At 38.3% G+C, this 17,129-nt stretch overlaps 1 protein-coding gene across 1 annotated transcript; it reads left to right on the forward strand.

Annotated features, from left to right (window-relative positions):
* Window positions 1-1,060: 1,060 nt before the first annotated feature.
* On the forward strand, window positions 1,061-2,593 carry LOC115777184 (uncharacterized). Its single transcript, XM_030725019.1, has 4 exons — window positions 1,061-1,183; window positions 1,267-1,422; window positions 1,587-1,679; window positions 2,203-2,593. The coding sequence occupies exons 1-4, from the start codon at window positions 1,082-1,084 to the stop codon at window positions 2,524-2,526; spliced, it is 675 nt and encodes a 224-aa protein (XP_030580879.1). The 5' UTR covers window positions 1,061-1,081; the 3' UTR covers window positions 2,527-2,593.
* The last annotated feature ends 14,536 nt before the right edge of the window (window positions 2,594-17,129 follow it).

The following is a 17,129-nucleotide window of genomic DNA, read 5'->3' on the forward strand; positions in this document are numbered from 1 at the left end:
TTATTTGATGACTTAGTCGATAAATATCCATTGGAAGAATATATGGTTGGTCCCCTTCGTATGGTGACTTTAAAAAGACATGTGCATGTGTAGGTAAGTTGAAAATCTTGAAAAGATGTTTTGGAAGTTTGACAAATACTGTACACTGTATTTTTAATTTAGAAAAAATGAGAACCAGTAAAAATATTACTATTTTATTTTATTTCATTTTTTTTACACTTCACAGGTTTATCAAAATGGCAGTGGTTTCTTCAGTCAGATTAAGAGTCATCCTTGGAGAAAACAACTCTCAGCGGGTGATTCTTCAGGATGGCATGCCGCATTCAATGAATGATCTTTTGGCTGAAGTTCAGAGACAGTGCAATTTGCCTGGAAGTTTTAGACTGCAGTTCATGGATCCTGAGTTTGACAATGTATTCATGAATCTTACCTCACCATCAGACCTTCAAGACAAATCTACTGTAAAGGTTATATTTTTACCAGAGTCTTCTTCTACACACGTTGCTCTGTGCCAGGATGGTAGCACGCCTTCATATGTTTTACACACTGGAAGCCTCTCTCCGGGGCTTTCTCCCTCGCTCTCCTCATCTGATACACTTATATTGTCAACTCCTGCATCTACATCAAGTTTATCTTCTGAGTCATCACTTGGGGCTTCATCAGAGTGAAATCTTCCATTTTAGATGGACTTGCAGAAGAAATTGTGAAGTACAAACTTTATCCAAAGGATTCAGACTTTGAAGAAGTGGCAAAAGCACTTATTAGAAAACACCCTTGCTTGAAAGAGCCAGGCTCAGTTACTGGTTGCAGTGGATGGAAAGTAAGCCTAAAATACAAACTTGGCAACTATAGAACAAAACTGAGGAATGTTGGCTGCGTGGAGGTCACTGTGAATTCACTCAAACAGAAACTGACAGGAAAGTCTAGCCCAGCATATGGTGTAAAGAAACCACGAAAAGCGGAAGTGAACTACTGTCCCTCCTTTCCAAGTGGTGAAACAGCTGAGAGTCTTGAGAGAGTAAGAGCGGCCCTTCTTTCAGAAGTTAAAAGGAAGGACAATGACCAGACATTGAAAGCGCTAATGGATAAGACCTTTGCATTGAGAAGGCATGAGGTTATCCAGGAATCACCTGTGATAGCAGACTTCAAAACAAAATGGCCTGCTCTTTTTAGGACAAAAGAGGTAAGTGAATGCACATATCAAGTAAAGTATATTTGTCACACTCCCAAATCTTGTGTAATTTCTGTGCATCTGAATGTTTGTAGGTCAGCACAGAGTTTGAGCGGATTACAACAGTCCCTCTGCTTTCACGGTTCTTTTCGAAGCTGGACCTGCATGCTGCAAAACTTCTGAAAGTGTTCACCAAAAGAGGAGGAGTCCAAGGACGAAAGATTATGCAACTTGTGACTGCCACGACACAGGTATTCATAGTTGCATTCAAATATAATTTAAGAAGTGCAGGTAAGAGACAATATAAACTGTGAATGGTGGAGGATAAATGAGCAGAAAAGCTCAAACGTAATAGTTTTGGGAATGAGTATGGGAGGAAATCTATCTAAACATTGATTACTCTTCCCATCCTTAGAGTGACAACGTCGAAATGAAAAGAGAATCAGTCCTCAGAGCTCTGTGTCTGTACTTGAATGAAGATCCGGATGATCTTATTCATGAATACATGGTGAGTTTAGAATAGAATAGAATATAATGCCTTTATTGTCATTATACAGGCTGTACAATGAGATTGGAGGACCACTCCTGTTCAGTGCCATGCAACAGAAAATCAAACTCTCTAAAATAAAGATAAAAATATTATAATCTAGTAAGAAATATACAGAAAATAAACAATGTATAAAATATACAAAAAAATAGAATGTATAGTAATATATACATGCATTGGTGCATCTGTACATTGTAAGAAAAGTAAATATGTGTATACATATAATAATGAAGATGATGAATATTGCACTTGGTGAATGAATATTGCACTAGTGAATGAATACTGGATATTACACAATATAGGAATGTTAGATATTGTTCAGTATGAATAATATAATATTGCACAGAGATGTGGGTGTTGCACAGTTACGGTGGGTGAGTGTGTGAGTTAAGTGTTGAATTACTGAAAATTCTTAAATGGGAATTTCTGTCCTATGAATTAGTGATTTCTGTTTTTACATTTTCTTTTTCTTGTTCCACTGTAGGTTTCTGATGTGGCTGCAAATCGACAGGAAATTGAGGAGACTGTCTTGGGAATCTATGCAACCAGAGCTCAGGGGGCTGAAGCTATGACCCTTCCTGTGGATGTTGGAGTGGTAATTGAAGGTGTAGTGGTTCTGGAAGACCTTGGCAGTGTGTCTCTTGCTTTTGCGTTGTTGTTTGGGTTAATTTATGCCTTAAACTTGAGTTACCCTCCCAAACTTAGATATACTTTTGAAGTTGTGCAGAAACTCCTTTTGGAACTCGATGCAAACAATCTATCACGCAAAGCTCAGGCTCTGAAAACAAAACTCTTCATTGAGTTGTAGGGATGATCTTTTGATGAAGCTATTGATTTTGGAAGTATTAAGCCTATGTGGCATGATGCTAATTACATGTTGCAGTTTCTGAACAAATCTTGAGATTACTGTTATATTTTTGCTGACAGATTTCAGATCTAAATATGAAAGTGTTTTTACTTAACTGTATGTTAAATTGTTAAATGTTTGCAAATTTGAAATCTGATTATTTTTGCACAATCAGAATGGAGCAGACCCTGTCAGGCTTTATAGGTTTACATGTAAGTTACAGTACATGTTTAAATGTTTTTGAACTGTAGTCCTTAATGCTGAATTGTTCAAAGTTTTGAACAAGATTTTGGAATTAGTGCACATTCTGTAAGTACTGCTTTTACTCTATGCACAGTTGCACTTTGTAAACTTCATGGAATGTGTTCACTTTTACCTGCAGGTGATTTAAAAATGTCATTGTACTGGCATTTAAGTTTAAAGTATTGCACTTTTTGTTTAATTTTTCTAAATAAAGATTTTATGCAGTTGTTACACATGTGTTCCGTTTCTCATCACCACCACACCATTAAGGCTTAACACATGCTTAACCTTTAATGTTATTTGAATTTAAAATTTTTGTGTTTCAGTAACGTAATTCAATTAGTTGGAACCACTGTCCACAATCACATTATGTAAACCTAATGAAAATGCTTTGAGTTGGATGAACACAAGTAAATCTATTTCAACATGATAAATCTGTATGTTTAGGGAACCTTATTTGTTTACGTTACTTTAAAGAATTTGAATTGGATTAGGAAAATATTACTACTTTGATTTGGATTTGCTAAATTTAGTTGCATGTTTTTCACACAAGTTTTTTGTGTAGCCTTAAAAAGATATTTCATGTTGAAGAAACACAATTCTTTTGTGTGGAACCACTGTCCATGATTAAATTAAGTTCATTTAAAGAATAATTTTTTTTGAGTGTGGTCTTCATGATGCTCTCTGCGCTTTGAACAGAACCCTGAGACTATCACAGAGCAGGTGCATTTATACAGAGACTTGATTACACACAGGTGGATTCTATTTATCATCATCAGTCATTTGGGACAACATTGGATCATTCAGAGATCCTCACTGAACTTCTGGAGTGAGTTTTCTGAACTGAAAGTAAAGGGGCCGAATAATACTGCACGCCCCACTTTTCAGTTTATTTGTTAAAAAAGTTTGACACATCCAATAAATGTCATTCCACTTCACGATTGTGTCCCACTTGTTTATTCTTCTTTATGTTTGAAGCCTGAAATGCGGCAAAAGGTTGAAAAGTTCAATGGGGCCGAATACTTTCACAAGGCACTGTAATTTGCAGGTGACTCAAGAGAAAATGTGCTTTGATAAACACATGTAGTTTACAATATAAAATTAGTCGGTATGTAAAAGTTTTTAATGGAGCTACACAGATGACATGAGAAGACAGTTTTGTAAAATACAAGCTGCTGTGGTCAGATTGTCCACCACTGTGTTCATGACAGAGCATTAAATGTGAATCACCCTGTTGCTTGACATTTTTTTTTTTTTATGGGAAATGTTCATATACATACACATTCATGGAAATGTTCTTTGTCCTTCTGAGGACACTTGACACGAATATACCAGCCACCACACTGGCTTCCACTTCAAATCCACTGTAAAAGATTCCATTACTGCTTTTCCAAACATATTTTATAAGGCTCTGGGTATCGTTGCATTTTAGAAAGATCTATTCCATCAAGATGCATTCTGAAATTTTTTCAAGAGTTCTTTAGTGTGTAAAATAGTGACTTTAAGATATTAATATTGAAATTCCATTTTAAAATGTTGAAATGATTATTTTTTTGTCTATTCTTTCAAACTTTGGGGTGTAATATTCTCTTAAGTTCAGATTTGTACGCAAAGGGCTTACTTGGGCTTTAGAAAAGTAAAAGAAAAGTGAAGAAAGAAAATCTACAAAATTCATAACCTTCACCAATTAATTTTGGTGTCCCAAACTACACCAAACAGCAATTGCAAAAGGTTTTTGTCTGTATGTTTTTGAGGCTTATCAATATCTGCCTATTAATCTATGGGTAAGTGTGTCCAAAAGTACATCATGTTGTTAGTCATATTGTTAGTCACATTCATATGACTGTGGCAGTTCGATTCCTGGCTGCTCCAGGCTGCATGCCAATGTGTCCTTGGGCAAGAAACTGAACCCCAAGCTGCTCTCCGACGCAAGCGTTGGAGTCTAAATGTTAGACAATAAAAGCACTTGGCTTAGTTACATTGTTTCTATGAATGGGTGAATGCAAACGTGTTGTACAGTATAAGCGCTTTGAGTGCTCAATTAGAGTAGAAAAGTGTTATATAAGAACTCGTCCATTTACCATATTGCGAATATAAATCAACCTTGCACTGATCAAACAGTTGATGGAAAAAAACTGCTACAATGGTGTTAATTGTACCATGATATGAACTGACAGAAAAGATAGTGACTACTCTAAATCTTAGATTGAAATATGCCTTGTGTTAATCAACCATACAAAAAAACAAAATCAAGGGCACTACATCCACGTGAGTGGATCACATGACTAGTAACATGAATCAAAATGGTGCCACTATCATTCTCTGATAAAGAGCAGACAAACCAAAGGTCTGCAGGGTGTGAGCTCTTGCCTTTTTATCTTTTCATTTTATTTATCTTTAACTTTCTGGTGTGGATGTGTGTTTTTCTTCTCTTTTTTTCCCCCATTAGATTGGTCTACTGCTGTTTTTTGAACCAATCACAGCAGAAAGTTTCAGTGCAGTGACTCAAGTTAAAGCCTTTTAGACCCATATTGGTTACAGTCACATGGGTCTATACACCACTCAAAGCACCCATACCACTGACTCTAAGTATTCAAATGGATGACTTATAAAGAAATCCATCTCCTGTATAGGGGGAAGCCTACTTTATCATTCCAAAGCCAGTTTTGATGTGTTTGGGATCACTGTCCTGTTGGATCTATGTCAGAGTTTCAGCTGTGTAGCTGCTGAGTTGAGGTGAAGTTGAAGAATTTGGAGGCAGTCCTCTTTCCACTTTCATGCAATGCACCAGTACCACTGGCAGTAAAACAGCTCCAGAGCATGATGCTATCACCACCATACTTGACAGCTCCTATGGTGTTCTTGGGTTTGAAACTCTCACCTTTACTCCTCCAAATGTGTCTCTTGTCATTGTGAACAAATAGCTCAATATTTGTCTTGTCTGACTGTGAAACTTTTGTCCATGTGCACAGCTGCAAATTTCAGTTGAGCTTGAAGTTGTCAATTTTGGAGCAGGGATGGGTTTTGTTGGTCAGCACACTCTCAGTCGATGATGATAAGTTGATTCACAGTCACGCTAGTGTTCCAGCAGTTTCTACTTCATGGTAGGCCTGAGCCTTGGTGGTTGTTCCTGTTCCTGAACATCCTAACCAATGTCTTTTCATCTGAGGGTGACAGTTTGGGTCTTCTTCTGGACCTTGGCAAAATGGTGACACATCTGAATAAATTATACTTACAGACACTGGTTTAATTGGATGGTTTGAGTTGCAACTTGCTAAGGGACATTTGACCAAATATTAGTGGGGGTGTATGCATGCTTTTGACCCTGTATGTGTCAGGATGCGGGCTGGCTGGGGTGGCTTGTTTATGTCTTATGCGCTCAGGTGGGCGGGCTGTGCTCTGTCTCTACCTTCGAGTGGAGCCGTGTTTCCTGGGCTTTTGTGAGCATCTGCTCATTTGATGGCTGCGTACTTCAGTTTGGTTGTGAGTGAGGCTCTCTGCCAGATTGTCCCAAAATTCATGGTGGTAAATTGGCTTCCCTCATTATTTCTTGTACCCAGCTCTGCCTGCTACTAATTCCTGACTCTTGTTCTTTTCCCAGCCCTGGATTCTGTGATTCCACCACCCACCTGTGCATCTCCAGCTACCCACCTAACAAAACCTGACTGCTCCCCTCTCTCTCTCTCTCTCTCCAAATCTGATTTTCTTTGCACTTATGCGACCTGTATCTGATCTTTTCATGACAGTCTGAACAACAGTGATCAGATTTTTACAAATGTGACTCAGGCCACTTGGATATGTGGTCCTAAATCTGATACATATCTGGTCTTTTCAAATGTGACCTGTGTCTATATGTGCAGGTCGCATTGATCCGACCTGCACGTCACTGACACTCGACAAACGTCACTATTCTGCGTCCTGATCTATGTTTACTTCCGCAAACACTGAGCACGCTCGCTACGTGTGACATTATTGCGTCCTCTACTGCGCATGCTGGACATTTTTAGGCTGTTTGCAGTTCACACAGGAGATCATATACAAGTCGCATATATTTGGAAATGTGAAAAAAAAAAAAAAAAATCAGATTTCCCCAAAAAATCAGAATTGAGTTTTAAGGCCTGCAGTGTGAACGTAGCCTAAGGGTCTAATAAGTGTTTTGTGAGATATTTGATGTGATCTGTGGTTCAAAAACTCAACTGGTGATTAATATATTAGAAAACATGATTTCACCACTAATACAGTGATGCAGGTGATGAAAGCTGCTTGAAATCTTAATTTAGAATATCATTTAGCTCTTGGCAAATGAGGGCAGTGTTCCTGAGTCAGGCCTTTTGTCAAATGCAGTGCTGCCTTACAGCTGAGAGATCAGAAGAGTTCAACCTTGTCCCTGCACACAGAGATTCCTCCAGATTCTCAGAGACTCTCCGTATTATGTATTCCAGATGATGAGATATTCAAAGTCTTTACAATTTTACACTGCATTATTCTTCAGGGCAGCACGGTGGTGTCGTGGTTAACACTGCTGCCTAACAGCTTGAATGAAAGGTCTGGGTTTGATTCCACATTTGCTAAGGCCTCTCAGTGTGGAGTTTGCATGTTCTCTTCGTGTCTGCGTGGGTTCCTCCCACAGTCCAAAGACATGTAGTTGCTGGGGTTAGGTTAACTGGTCACTCTAAGTTGCCCATAGGTGTGAATGGTTGTTTGTCTCTCTGTGTTGGCCCTGTGACAGGCTGGCGACCTGTACAGGTGTACCCTGCCTCTTGCCCTATGTCAGCTGGGATAGGCTACAGCCCCCTGTGACCCTGAGCAGGATAAGAGGATGGATGGACGGATGGATGGATGAATATTCTGAAATTGTTTCACAATTTGTAAATGCAGATTTCTGCAGATTGGTGAACCTCTGCCCATCTTTACTCCTGAGACACTCCACCTCTCTAAGATCATAATATTTTCCTGCCCAATGATGTGACTTGCTGTTGCCATTAACCCAATTAACTGAAAAAAGAGTGTGTGAGACTCCGTTTGTGGTTCGCCAGTATATTGTGTTATACTGCCTGTGACCTTGCAGGTAGGGGGCTGTAACAATCCAGCTGTTTCTTTTAAGTGCTGCTTTTAGTGCAGCCTTTGTTGCCCCTGTCCCAACATTTTTGAGATGTGTTGCTGCCTTCAAATTCAAAATGAGCTAATGTTTTTCTATATTCTATTGTGGGTAAAATATGAGGCTTTGAGTTTGAAAATCATTGCATTCTATTTTGATTTTGAGTTTCCACAGTATCCAAACATTTTTGGAATTGGGATTGTACATTTCAAATATGGTTGACGTTCCAGTGCTGCTAAATGCATGTTCATTACTGCCAGCAGAGAGCAGGAACTGTTTATGCAGCCATGCTTGAGGCAAGCAGCATAATCAGATATTCAGAACAGTCTTCCAGTAGCAGAGTGCTGAAATCAGAATAATTCTATCAGCTCTGTGACATCTGAGCAGAGGTGGATGGGAATCACATTACTGTAACAGGGCATTCCTGGATGAGACACATTAGAGTACAAAATAGAACAGAACTTCTCACTCTGAGGTATCTGGCAGAATAGCATTTAATAAACTTTATGTACAATTTTACAGCTTTTGTCAGGTCTGAAAGTATTTCTTTCCCCAAAAGATCCTCTGTCAGTTTTAAAAACCTTCTAAGCTACAAAAGAGGCCAATAATTTCATGGACTATGAAGAAAAGGTTAGAATCAAAACACTGGAAAAAGTTCACTGGTTTATTTACAGCAAGATGAAACTTGAAGCAAAGGGATTCCCAGTTATTTAAGGTTCAGGTCCACAAACAGGCAAGGTCAAAGTCTCAGATTCTCTCAGAGAAACTCAGTCATGAGCAAACATGAGGAGCTGACTTCACTAACTAACAGTGTTAGTTCAACAATCAGGGGTCAACTGATCATCTTAACTCAGCTTAAGTAAGAGTAGCAGAATGAGATGATGGCACACAGGTGCACTCATCACCTCCAGGTGTGGGAATCCAAAGGCATCCTGCTCGTGAAACACAGTCATCATTAGCTGAGCGCACACACACACACACACACACACACACACACACACACACACACAGAGAAAGATGAGTCAGCTCAGGAGGACTGGAGCATGATCTACAATCAGCTAATGCAGCACCCTGCATTTGGAATAAATGGAGGAGTTGTGGCTGCTGACTTTCATCTGTGTTTCCACTGTCATGTTTGCTTTGAGTGTTGAACACGAAGACCAATATGTGCTCTTTCTGGTTCTGTTGTATCACAGAAGCACCAAGCAGAGTGCTTCTGTGAGTCAGTCCCCAAAGACCAGCATGTTAAAATTTCCAGGTTCACCAATATGTGCACTTTCCAAGTCTCTTCAATCTGAGTGTGAGCTGATCTGAGTCATGCTTGAACATAATCAAGCTGCTCTTTCAATATGTTTTGTTATTGTGAAAGAGCAAATTGTCCCACTCTGCCAACGATCCAGGAAAAGTGAAATACAGCCTCTCAGTAAAAGAGGTGTTAACACAGTTGTTTAATGCAGCACTTTCTTTCCCTGCACAGCCCTAATTAATTCAATATCTCAGGCTGTTCAGAGCAGTTGGATTCAATAGGACACCAAAATGATCAATACATATTTGGATTGACAAGTTTGGGTGAGTCTTCAGAGTGTCTCTGTCATGTCTGCTGAACAGTCAAAGCAGCATGCTGTTACTGACTCTCACACGAAGACCACTCTGAAAACCAGCCTTAGAAAAAGCAGCCATGAGCTGCTTTCTGTGACAGTTATACAGTTAATTTCTTTAAACAGCCTGCAGTGCTACTGTGCAGTCATCAACAGACTATTCATGGTGGTAGTTTTGCATGATAATAAACAGATAAATCAATAAAACATCTAACTTCTGTTTTCAGTCTGACTGACAGACAAGAACACTCAAAAACAGCTGAGGAAAAGATGAGGAAGAGCATGGTTAATACAGACAGCATACCCCTCCTCTTCATTCTTACCTTGTCTTTTTCCATACACACACTGCCTTCTGCAGTGACACAGTACTTTATGTAAGACTTCATGTTTTCCCTGTGTCTGTGTGGGTTTTCACTGATGCTGTAGGTGCTACAGGATTCCACTGTCTGGTTTTCTATCTTACTCTGCCTCTCACCCTATGATATGTCCTGATTTCCCACAGCTGAATAAGCAGTTCAGAAAAGGAATGGATGGATAATGGGTGTGGTTCATTTCTTGGGTTAAATTGTTTTATGGAAATCTGTTGCTTCGGAGGCTGAGTGGGTTCTCTGTTTATCAGAATCGCTGGCTCTTCCACGGTGAAGCCCAGTGCACCCACGGTCACAGACAGCAGGGTGCAGTAAACGCTCTCACACAGTTGAAATGAAACTAGTTCGTTTCAGTAGAGCTTCAAACATATATCTTTTTTAAATTATTGTCATACCAACTCAATACATTTATATCATTTACATATATTTTTATAGTATTTTTAAAAAGTTAGCAAAGCAATGTTTAAGTCAGCCTGATGTTACCTTACACATAAGAACAATTCCTGATGCCTTCGTCACAGTGAGAAACACAACAGATTCATTCAACACTGGTTCTGGAACTGCTTCCCTCACTGCTGACAGCAGATCTTTGTGTTGGACAAGAAGTTTCTTGGCTTTGTTTAAAGGAAAAACGAGACACTGAAGGTCAGTGCACACAAAGGCATAGTTTTACAGATCATTCCTCAAAGGAAACCAGTGATTGAAACACACTTTGCTTCCAGCTTGCTTTGTTTATTAACAAGAATCTGTGAAATATTAAAACACAGGGAAGCAGTCCAATTTGAAGTCCTTTGACAGCATGTCCTCATTACATGTGTAAAACTGAAAGGCTAATGGACTGAGTTCCAACTGACATTAATATCATTCTATTTCCCTTTACTCTGAGTTTTCTGAATCACTATGGAACAAATCAATAGGACATTAGAAGCAGCAGTTAATAAAACCATGTGAGCTATAATGTGATTTTCAAGATTTCCCCTGGAGCTTTGACTGTTGGTTAGCCTGGAGAGGATTTCATTAGGTTTTTGCTGGGGCATGAAATGTAATTCTTTTAAACTGAACACAAAGCTGTGTAAATAAACCTTGATTCAGTTTCCCCAGCATGTACTCTTCTGTCTGAAAAATGCATTTATTAATTCAAGCTTCTTATGTAAGTCAGGGGAAAATTATACTACTGATCCTTAACTTTCCTTTTATAAGGAACACAACTTAAGATGACAGAAAGACACACTGTGGATCATACCTGCCTGCACACTCGTAAACCTCTGTGTGCTCACCTTCAGTCTACCCCTCCAGTGTCCTTCGCACCCACTTACTCAAGTAAGCCTCAATTACATTGACTATTTGCTGGCACATTGTAGCCCTATACACTGGCTATTACTAACAGTCCCTGTAGTCCCTCAGTTATTCTCATATTCTTCCTCACACATCAGCCAGGTTCTTTTCCCTTGTGTTGAATGGATGGATGGACTGCTAAGCAGTCTCAGAAAACAGCATCCTTGGAGTTCTGGTCCTCACCCTACCCCAAACCCTGGATTGTACAAAGGAATGAGAAAATGGATAGATGGACTCAAATACAAAGCAAATCTTCATGAATTCAAAATGCTGTTCCTGGAAAGAAGAGGAACTTCATTCTTCAGAAAGAATGAAGCTTAAAGTTTTTTTTTGTTTGCTTTTTGTCCCATCATCATTTAGCACAAAAGAAGAGATGTCATAAACAGAGACACATATAGCATTAGCATAAAGAGCTGTGTGCTCATCCTTGATATTGTCTTCAGTAGGAATTTAAACAGACCTCAACACATAATACACTATTGGCTTAGGGATAGAATTAAAGTAAAGGTTGGTAGTCCCATTTTTAGAGTTTATGCAATACAATTATTCTTTTTCCAGAGCACGTTGGTCCATTAGACATTAAAATGAGAGCTACATTCAATATCTGATGGCTGAATTCTTTTTGACACCTGAAATGCACCAGTTTAGTAAATGAGATCCAAAACAGGATCAGAAAGTTTTTCAAACAGGCTTATAGAAATCAGAAACCTTGTCTGCTTTAAGTTTCACCCATCTTCTGTTCTTATTCTTAGGCATGTCCAGGCTGCAAACATGGCAAACATCAGCTTCTTTTAAACTGACCTGAATTTTGTGTGGAGGATCATGATCAGTTTTCAGTCAAAGATTTCACAGTTTCCACACGTGTGTGTCAAGTGTGTCAGGCGTGGACAGATGTGGAGCTTACTTGTCACTTTTTCCAACATGATCCAGGATGTGCACCGGCAGTTTTGAATGGTGAGTTGTGCTGTTCTGAGACAGAACACGCAGCAGAAATTAGCTCAAATATTGCTTGCTAAGCCAAAGCAGATGGAAAACACATTTTTTCACACATGAACACAATCTTCACTCACCACCTCTTTGCCAGATTTACCCCCTGTGACTTTGTCTATTCCCTGAAAATGAAGTTAAAGTATCTTTGCTTTGAAATACAAAAGGAGATCCATTGTAGAGGAAGATGGAGCGTATGGAGGTCAGGATGGGACGTCTTCACTATGAGGATCTAATGCTGAAAATGATCATGTTTGAGTGTAAATGCAGTTTTCAATAAATTTCCTGCTCAAAAGTTTTTGTCTCTTATTGTGCCGATTTTTCCTTTTAGCATCGTGAAGCTCTACTTAGAACCTTCTTAAGATCCAATAGTGCAAAATGCAAATTCTTGCAATTTTTTAACTAGTCTTATATTCATGCATACATTCATTCTTACATATATTCATATTGTAGGGTCTTGACCTTAAAATATAAATTACCTTGAGGTGACTCTTATTGAAAATTAAAACTATATAAGACTATATATTTTCATTAATTACTAAGAAGCCTGGCCATGTAGGGCTTTATACAGTACCAGTCAAAAGTTTGGACACACGCTCCCATTTATTCGAATGGGTGATGTAACTGTAGCTGTAATGATATTGGGTAACGCTTTCTTTTAAGGCCCGCCCTTAGGCCGTAACTATCCTGTAAGTAAATTTTAGTTATGTGGAATTACGCCGTAATTATTTTTAATTACGCCGCAGTAAAAATAATTACGGCGGAATTAAAAAATAATTATGGCAGAAATAAAAATAATTCAGCCGTAGTAAAAATAATTACGGCGGAATTAAAAAATAATTATGGCGTAATTAAAAATAATTCCACATAACTAAAATTTACTTACAGGATAGTTTCGGCCTAAGGGCGGGCCATAAAAGAAAGCGTTACCAGTGTTACCCGATATTGTTTATAAAATTTAGATAATTTTCCTTTTGCTTGCTTATGTCACAATTGGTAATTATGTAAGTGGCATTTTATATTTATGTTCTTTAGTTCAAGTTATGGTGCATTTATTTTGAAGGTCAAGCTCACTTAGACTGATTGTTCTGCTAGCATGTGTGAGTGAGCGGAGGCACGAAAAGAAGCAAGACGCGAGCCTGAGCAAGCAATGTGCTCGGCAGAAAGTTAAGTTTAGTTGAACAAACCATAAGTGGACATTTACGTGAAAGACTGGGAAGAATGTCAACTAATTCCCTTTTTTGCAGCATGCAGCCAACGAGGTATTTATTCAATGTATTTGTTTATATAGATAACCTCATTTACATGTTGCTGTTTACTTTAATTGTCTTCATTTTGTCAGTGTTGTGTGTTTAGTTTTCATGGTTAGATTAGGAGAGAAATCTTTGAATAAACCAGTAAAGGAAACCCACTTGCGCCTGCCTGTGCTTAGAGGGAATTAGAGGTGAGCTTGTCCAAACTTTTGACTGTATATAACAGACTAATCAGGAAGACTAGAAAAGCATATAAATGTGACTGTTTAACCATTTTTGGCTCTAATTCACACCAAAGGATTGTGTGCAAGTATGAATGTATGAACAAATTTAAAACTGTATGCTTAAATTTATGTTTGTGTGTTGGGTTATTTACTTTTCATCTATGCTTTCATTCAAATTATGATGAGTCACACACAAAAGTCAAAAAGTGAAACAAAACATAACTGAAATAATAACAATATTACATTAAGGACTGGAAGATAAACATTAACTGCCTTTATGCTTGTCACCAGCATTCTGCACATAGAAAAATCAAGTAAAACTTATTAAATAAAGCAAGTATGCATAACTATACTCCTCAGCATGTGGGCAAAAATCACAGATGACTCAATTTAAAAAGTGGCAGAAAATAAGTTTAAGGCACTAATTGGAATAACACGAGGACATTGCTTGCATTTATCACTTGAGCATTGCTTGAGATATTGGGGAGACATTAGAGATGCAAAATCAAAGTTGCACTTTTTGAGCTGCACATTGATTTTTTTCTTGTGCTGTTATTGCCCACATGGGAGCATTAAATAACAATATTTTAATATTTCATATTGATTTAGTTATTATGTCTATAAAACAGAGAATATTTGAATCTCACTATTATCCTCATTTGGCTGACCACTTAACAGCTGATTTAGAGAAATGATTGAATGTTACTGTATTCCATATCAATAATGAGACATGCACACATCAAACATGATGCCTCTTTGCTCTCATTGCTAGAAGTCCATTCATCATTTCTTATTCACTGGGGTAGGTCATGTCAGGAAAGCCCAATTTGGTTATTGATTTATGCATTGCATCCTTAATGAAAGATCTGACCTTGGCAACATATTGAGACAGGCTCAATCAGCTCAGTGCAGGAGAGGGTGAATAATGCATTAATGGCTGATCAAAACAAACAATGCTAAAAACCTGCCATGAATAAATTAGTGAAAACCTTTGTTTCATTAGTGCATTCACAGATGGGAAAATTTGCAATGCATACTGTTTTGATCCTATTGTTGATATGAGGAACTCATTAAATTTAAAGCGCTGAGATTCACCCCTGCCTCACTCAGAGAGACAGAATGGACTCATCTAACTGTCATGATCCTGGGTCATTAGTATGTTATTTAGTATTTTTAGTCTGAGTTATTAGCCTCACTTTTTGGTTATAGTTTTGAGTTTTTTTATTTTTATTTATAGCAGATAATCATTGGTTGATTTCTTAGTTTACATCCTCAGGATATTCTGTGTCTTGTGATAGGAGTTATTATGTTTCAGTTAATTCCTGTTTTTTTTTTGTTTGTTTTGGTTTTTTGTAACTCTGTGTCTTGTGTCTTATATTCAGTTTTACTTCCTTGTCTCATTTAATTAGTTTCAGCTGTGTCTTGTCACGCTCCTGTGTCCACTTCCCTTGACTACCTCATGTGTGTATTGAAGGCCTCAGTTTGTCTCCCCTTCGATTTTAGGAAGGGTAGGCTGGCTGTAGGTTAGGTTTATATTTGAAGGTGTTCTTGAAGAACAGGTTCGGTTGAAGAACAGTTCTTGAGCCACACTCCAGTCCAGTAGGTGGCAATAAAGCACCTGTAAACTGGTCTGGCAAACGCCAATAAAACCAGAAAAAGAATTTTTTTCCTGCACGTGTCTTCAGTTTGGATTTATGGACTTTTTCAGCTGCTCTTTGGACTTGTGCCCCAATAAAGGTTTGTTTTCTTTTTCCAGGTTATGTTCTCTGCATCTGCATTTGGGTCCTGCAAAACAACACTCACCATATGGTGTTTATTGCATGGAAAACTCACTCTGTAGGTGTGATCTTAATATTTACTATATATTTGCTGATCTATTGGGGACCTGTCTAATCCTCTGAGGGCCAGTGATAGAGGAAATGATCCAAGTTAGAGAAATATATTCAATATCTTGTTTAAAATCTTTTCTTTCACTTAGTCACATGTCTGACAGTTGACTGCCATGATCCTTTTATGGCTGGAGCATCTCCTCAGCTGTCATAGGGCAAAAGTTGAGGTACACCCTGGACAGGTTGTCAGTCTATTGTAGGGCTAACAGAGACAGACAACCATTCGCACCTAAAGCCAATTTAGAAGGACCAATTAATCAAAAGCCCTCTGTCAAACCCAGGGCTTTCTTCAGTGGTGCTAACCACCACACCACCATACTGCCTAAATAAACGCAAAATGTGATCATTTGCATTTCACTTAAAATCTTTAGGGTTTTTTTGTTTATTTTTGTCACAATTTATGAATATTTTTTATACTTTTAACTTAATCTTTTGAACATTTTTACACAAATGGCTACTAAGCTGAAGTAAAAGATTGCTGCTACTCCTCCTCCTCAACCTGTGCTTCGAGCATTCCCTGTGACTCAGGGGTGTTGATTCATTTAAACTAACATATTCATCCTGCTGTAACCAGGTTTCTGAATAAATCAATATGTTAAACCATTTACTAACAGCGAGAGAGAGAGAGAGAGACCTAATGTTTAATAATATATATTTAACATGGTCTGATTGGGGAGGGGTCCAGAGAAAAATTACAGTGTCCAACATTGTTTTGGCAAAGTTGCACACCGAGTCAATATCAACTTTAGTGTGGGTGTCATTACTGCCAATGTGAATTTTTATCTTACCAAATTTACATTTAGCCTTAGCCAGCAGTTTCAGATTTCCTTCTACATCGCCTGTTCTGGCAGGAGTTTGCTACCCTAGTTTTATCCAATATGTGATCAGTAGGCCATGCATGCAGAACATATTTGCAAGAATGTTAATCTCATATGTGTCTCATATATGTCTCATATACAGTGTGCAGGATAAGAAATACATACAGTAGAGGGATAATATACAAGCATTATTGTATATAGAGTGGGTTGGCTTTTTTCTAGTATGATTGCTCCGTACACAAACACTAAAGTAAACTATGGAAGAACATGTGGTAAATATTAATTTTAAATATGAATACTATAATACATAACAGCAGTCTGCTCTGCCCTCCATGAGTGAAGTTGTCCATCAAAGCTGCTCACTTGTTATGGTGGAAGTAATCTGACACAACTGTATATGTCAGACCCACTGCAAGTGATACTGTAACTGTTCTGTAATGAAGTTGCAAGTGTTATGCTTTCAGAAACTAATTTCATCCATGGAGGACAAAAAGCGGAAAGCCTGACCTCAGGAATAATTTTGCAACATTGTTTTCGTGTTAGATATAGCTCACTTATGCATTATTTGTGTCATGGTCCTGGGCCGGTGGCCCAGTGTTTTGTGTACCTGTTGTATAGTTCTGTGTTATTGTGGTTTCTGTCTCCCTGTGCTATTGTTTATCCATAGGTGTTTAGTCTGTGTGTACAATGTTAGGTTTCTTCCTGTTTTATTTTGGTAGGTCTTTGGTCGGTGTGTTTTGGGTTTAGTTTT

This window comes from Archocentrus centrarchus, unplaced genomic scaffold (genome assembly GCF_007364275.1).
Source record: "Archocentrus centrarchus isolate MPI-CPG fArcCen1 unplaced genomic scaffold, fArcCen1 scaffold_44_ctg1, whole genome shotgun sequence".
Classification (NCBI taxonomy): Eukaryota; Metazoa; Chordata; class Actinopteri; order Cichliformes; family Cichlidae; genus Archocentrus; species Archocentrus centrarchus.

Bases quoted from the DNA above. Each gene is read 5' to 3' on its own strand.
- LOC115777184 (XM_030725019.1), top strand. From the start codon at position 1,082: ATGGATAAGACCTTTGCATTGAGAAGGCATGAGGTTATCCAGGAATCA. The intron at 1,184-1,266 runs GTAAGTGAATGC...GAATGTTTGTAG, and splicing joins CTCTTTTTAGGACAAAAGAG to GTCAGCACAGAGTTTGAGCG. The intron at 1,680-2,202 runs GTGAGTTTAGAA...GTTCCACTGTAG, and splicing joins ATCTTATTCATGAATACATG to GTTTCTGATGTGGCTGCAAA.